The 5,479-nt window shown below is 58.4% G+C and overlaps 1 protein-coding gene and 1 pseudogene across 1 annotated transcript; both read right to left on the minus strand.

Annotated features, from left to right (window-relative positions):
* Positions 1 to 2,965: 2,965 nt before the first annotated feature.
* LOC106149737 lies at positions 2,966 to 3,253 on the minus strand (annotated as a pseudogene).
* An 84-nt stretch (positions 3,254 to 3,337) lies between these two features.
* Positions 3,338 to 5,439, minus strand: Oxct2 (3-oxoacid CoA transferase 2; the record flags this gene model as incomplete). The annotated part of the gene is given in 1 exon segment (XM_005395266.2): positions 3,338 to 5,439. A coding segment is annotated over 1 exon segment (1,554 nt). The 3' UTR covers positions 3,338 to 3,519.
* Between the last annotated feature and the right edge of the window lie 40 nt (positions 5,440 to 5,479).

Here is a 5,479-nt window from a genome sequence, read left to right on the forward strand (position 1 = left end):
GAAGAGCGGAGCCTGTGACACTGGGATCTTAACTCCCTGTCTCCTGCTGCCTCCTGCCTGCTCTGGACCTCAGCCTTTTCCCACTGCTGCTCGAGATTTCCGATGCCCAGTGACATCTCATCCACCCCAACCAGGTGTTTCCTGCCACCTCCCCGCACCCCAGCCGTCCCCTCCCTATCCCTGGAGTCCAAGATCTGGCCCCTCCTTGGGGTGAAGACGGAGGTGCAGTATGAAATGCAGTCCATGCAGGGACACCTGTGCCCCAGCACTGTCCTCCGGTGCTGTCTGTCCTGCGCATAGCCTCTGTTGTTGTTGTTTTTTTTTTTTATAGTAAATGCACTGTAGTGACCATAGTGCAAGAACTTCTGAGAAAAAACATGATCCATAAAGTCTTTCCCCAACTGCCACACACTTGTTTCAATTTTCCTGAGCTATTTTCATGCGCTGATTTACATTTCAGACAGTTGCCAATACAGCAAAGAAGTCTGTATTTTTTAAAACTATCTAACATAAACTTTTCTGCAGTTATTAAAATAAAATGCCACAATAAACACTTTGAATGCATGAAATGCCTTTGAGCAGATCCACCTTTCTTTCCATAGGTAGGAGTTTCTTGTTAGAGTCAGGTTTTCCTGGCTTTGCTTATGAGGACAAAAACACACACCCTCTTCTTGTTGAACCCGTGTGGAATTTTTTACCCTGAGTTACACATTACTGTTCATTTTTATATTTTTAAGCAACGCTTGCTGACATAAGAGTACCTGTACCTCCAATTGTGAGCACAAACACACAGATACCCTCCATCACCCATATGTGCGTGCATGTAAACACACACACAGATGTACATTAAAGGCACAGTATATACTCAGGTCCATCACCCCAGATGCAGCCTACTAGGATGTCCACTCCACAGCAAGGTCAGGACACTGCCAGCCTCACTCACAGTCCACTGGAAGGTCACCCTTCAGCAGCTGGGCCTCAGACCAGGAGTCCATGGGTCGCTCAATTGAACAACCCATCAGCCCGAGGCTAACCTTTGACCTATGACATCACTTGCTACCAACAAAGATGCTAGGCCCTGCGGCTGCCTCAAGGATGTGGGGAGCACTGCAGGGACAGGGGCTGTGAGCTGCTGGGCTGGCACTTGGAGCAAGCCCAGAGAAGCCATGCAGCGATTGTGGGACGTGGCAGCTGAGGCCACGGAGAAGAAAGCAGAGCTGCAGGCACAGAAGAAAAGGTGAGGGAAGTCCCCTTGGGGAGGGGATGAAAGAGCTGAGAGCAAGATGGCCACAGTCACAATGCCAGGCACTAGAGCAGACCCCACAGACTGCTGACACACAGGTGGCCTAGACTCAGGGCAGCCTCCAGCCATGCACATGCCACAACTCCCTCTGGGTGCCCTGGCACCCTGCCTACTGTGGGCAGGGTGTGTTCAGTATCCCAGGCTAGCTCCACTTTGCTTTGCTTCTGTGCAGCTGTTTTGGGGTTTCCCGGGGTCCACTGAGCGCAGAGCAAATGACATATTGGAGCCATTATCCAGCAGTCCCTGGCAGAGCTCCTCAGAGCAGACAGAACGGGTGCTGGGTACCTGTGGTACAGTAGGTGAGAACAACTGATGCCCCTTGGATGCAGCTTATCCAAGGTACCCATTTTACAGAAGTGGAGACTAAGGCCCAGAGCGGGCAGAGCAAGCAGCTGCAGAGCCACGCTAGAGCTTCCCCAGTAGATGGCAGTGACCTATCTGAGGTAGGGGCAGGAGGGCTAGGGGACTGACACTATCTTCTCTCACAGCCTGGACAAGCAGCCCTTTCCTGAGCCCAGAATTTCCCTTCCCAGAATTCCTCTGCTCTTTGCCTACCCAATCCTTGGGCAAGTTCCTGGCTTCCACTGGCTACAGGGAAGCTCAAGGTGGCCCAGTGGTGGTGGTGGGGTGTTCAGCCACCATCCCAGAAAGACAGGTAGATGCTTAGGGCCCAGGGTCCCTGCCTAGTTTATGTCCATGCCCACTTCCCAACAGCACCAGGCCACATTTCGGCTCTACCTTCCACAAGGCTTCTTTCTGCCCCGGTGCCTGCCCTTGCTGCAGGCACTGCCCCACCTCAGCCTGCAAGAGGAAGTGACCCTAGAGCCAATCTGCAGGCCTGGTTGAAGTTCTGAGGGAATTCCGGATATGGTCATTCCCTAGTCCTTTAGGTCAACTCCACAGACCTGGTCACCTGAAAAATAGGGACCCATACGTCTCTTCTCCTGGTGGCCCTCCTACCTGTCCGCTCCTAGACCTCAGTCTTTTCCCACTGTGGCTGGAGATTTCTCCTGATGACCAGGCCAGATTGGGTGCCCCCAGAAGCTCCAGAGGTGCAGCTTGTTGTGCTAGGTAACAACCCATCCACTTCTGACCGGCTGTGGCACCTCCCTATGTGTCCCCACCCTATCTCTGGAGTCCAAGATCTGGCCTTTCCTTGGGGGAAGACTCTGATGGGGTCCTTGGAACAGCCGCCTGTGAGCAGCTGGAGTCCCCTGCTCTGACCAGCGTCTGTGTGGCTGTGAGGTGACCAAGTGCGTGCGGCACACCAGGCTCTGCCTTCTCAGATCACTCCCACGCCCACCCTCCCATATGGGTTCTTTTTTTCCCATCAGTGTGTGACAACAGACTGAGGATGGCTTGCCCCACAGCCCTGCTGGGTTTGGAGGGAGGAGGGCACATGAGGCCAGTTTGGGGCTCCAGAACAGTCTGGTGTGGGTGCCGTGTGACCCTGCAGTTTAAGCAGAGATGACACGACCACGCCTTAAGTTAGGTTCCCAGATCTCAGAGGAAGAGCCACAGCCTCGGGTGACACACCGGGACTGCGTGGAAAGGCCCTTCCAGCTGGGTCCTAGCACCACTGTCCTCCCTCCGTCCCTCCCACTACCAGGTCCTGTCCCATGGAGACAGCCCTGCTTTCCTTCTCAGATGTCTGCACAGCTACCTGGAGAGGCGCCTGGGAGGAGGAGGGCCGGATGGAGGGAGCGAGCCAAGGACAGGCAGAAGACTCGGGAGAAGGGCAGAGGGACTGCAGGGAAGAGCCTCTGGAGGCAGCGCTTCCGTGGCCCAGTCTCACTCCGCACGCCTTTCATGGCAGCAGAAAGACAGCATCTCAGGTGAACGCTGAGGGCTTTTCTGCTCCCGCATCATTCCCCTTTATGGCTCATGATTTAGTCGTGAGGGGAACAGTGGACCAGCAGCTGCTAGGGGACCCTCTGGCCTGTGATTCTCTGTAAGCATCATAGACAGTGGAGCAGGCACCAGCGTCCTCAGCGATGGTAGCAGGGTCTCTGGAGTACTCACAGGACACATGAGTGGGCTCGGCGTCCCTTTTGGTTTTTAATTAAATTTCCCTGGCTCTGATAGGGTATCTAGCAGTAGAAAGCCTCAGAGAACAACAGGGGCGCCTGACAGCGCCCCCTGCCGGTGACCACTCCCTCCCAGCAAGCCCCAGGAGACGCCCAGGAAGCACGCAGCCTGGCCGAGCTGCTGCTCCTTCACGGCGTCACCTGCTGCATGGGCCCGAGGTTCGGGGACACGGCAAAGGCACAGCCCGTGCTGGTCTTGACCTCGTCCACCGTGGAGCCCTCCCAGAGCTCCACCAGCGTCAGCCCTCTGTTCGGATGCACATCGAACACGGCCTTCTCCGTGATGATACGGTCCACGCAGCGCTTCCCGGTCAGCGGCATGGTGCATTTATCCAAGATCTTGGGGGTCTTTGCCTTCGTGCAGTGCTCCATAGTGACCACCACTCTGGTTTTGGCACTAGACACCAAATCCATAGCTCCGCCCATCCCTTTCACCTTCTTTCCCGGGATCATCCAGTTGGCCAGGTCTCCGTATTTGGAAACCTGCATGGCTCCCAGCATGGTCAGCTGGAGGTGTCCCCCGCGAATCATGGCGAAGGAGTCATCGCTGGCAAAGAACGAGCCCCCGGGGATCACGGTGACTGTCTGCTTGCCTGCATTGATGACGTCCGCATCCACCTCCTCTTTTAAGGGAAACGGGCCCAAGCCCAGGATCCCGTTCTCACTGTGCAGATGAACCATCATGTTGGGGCTGATGTAGTTGCTGGCCAGGAGAGGGATCCCTATGCCCAGATTGGCATACATGCCGTCCTCAAATTCCAGCGCTGCCCGCTTGATGATCCGAGTCCTGATGTCGCCTGCGTCCCTGCCCTGCGTGCTTTCCGCAGTCCGCGTGGTTAAACGTTCGATTCTTTTCTCGTATTTGGCCCCCTTTATCACGCGATTGACATAAATGTTGGGCACGTGGATGTCTTCAGGGGCGAAAGTGCCCACATCCACGATTTCTTCCACCTCCACCACCGTGACGTCGGCCGCCTTGCACATGGGCACGTTGAAGTTCCTGGCGCTCCCGCGGAAGACCACGTTGCCTGCGCGGTCGGCTCTCCAGCCCTTGACCAGGGCGAAGTCGGCGCGGATGGCGTGCTCCAGCAGGTAGTGCTGCCCGCCGAACTCCCGCACCTCCCGGGGCTGGCTCATGATAGCCGGGTGGCCGTCGGGGTAATAGGCGATGGGGGAGCCGCCCTCCTGCACCAGGGTGCCGTAGCCCGTGGGCGTGTAGAAGGCGGGCACCCCGGCGCCGCCCGCGCGGATGCGCTCCGCCAGGGTGCCCTGCGGGGTCATCTCCAGCTCCAGCTCGCCCGCCAGGTACTGCTGCTCGCACACCGCGCTCTCGCCCAGGTAGGAGCAGACCACGCGGCGCACCTGCTTGGAGGTCAGCAGGACACCGAGGCCGAAGTCGTCCACGCCCGCGTTGGTGCTGATCACGGTCAGGTTCTTCACGCCCGTGTCCCGCAGAGCGGCGATCAGGTTCTCCGGAATCCCGCAGAGCCCGAAGCCCCCGATCATGACGGTGGCCTCATCCGAGACGCCCTTCAGCGCCTCCCCGGGGTCGGTGCAGAACTGGACGCGCGCGGGGGAACTGGTGGCGAAGCGGCGCGCGCAGCCCAGGGACCACGCCGGCCCGGAGATCCCGGCGGGGACGCGGCTGCCCAGGGCCGCCGCCAGGAGCCGCAGCGCTGCCATCGTCCTGGCGGCTGGCGAGGCGCAGACTGGCTGGGTGCCTCCCCCGGGGCCCCCCGCAGCGCCGCCGCGTCACAGAGCCAGGAGGGCTGTGGCAGGACCCCACGTGGGGTCACGCTCTACTGGCGGCGCCTGCCTGGGTTCCCGCTGCCCTGCCTGCCTGGGAGCCTGGACAGTCACTCCAAATGCTGTGGGTTTCGAGAGGCTGAGTATGTAATGGCCAGGCACTGCAGGTGACTTTCCCGGGAGGGTGACAGCAGCCCTCAGGGAGCAGTCGCTGCGTGCCAGGCAGCACACCTGTTTCATCCCGCTGACCCGGGGAGAGTGAGGGTGAAGCTCACTGGGGGAAGGGAGTTGGGCTCCTCGCAGCAACTGGACTCACAGAGGGGTCTTTCAAAAACCTGAGCCC

This window comes from Chinchilla lanigera, unplaced genomic scaffold (genome assembly GCF_000276665.1).
Source record: "Chinchilla lanigera isolate Chin_1 unplaced genomic scaffold, ChiLan1.0 scaffold00051, whole genome shotgun sequence".
NCBI lineage: Eukaryota > Metazoa > Chordata > Mammalia > Rodentia > Chinchillidae > Chinchilla > Chinchilla lanigera.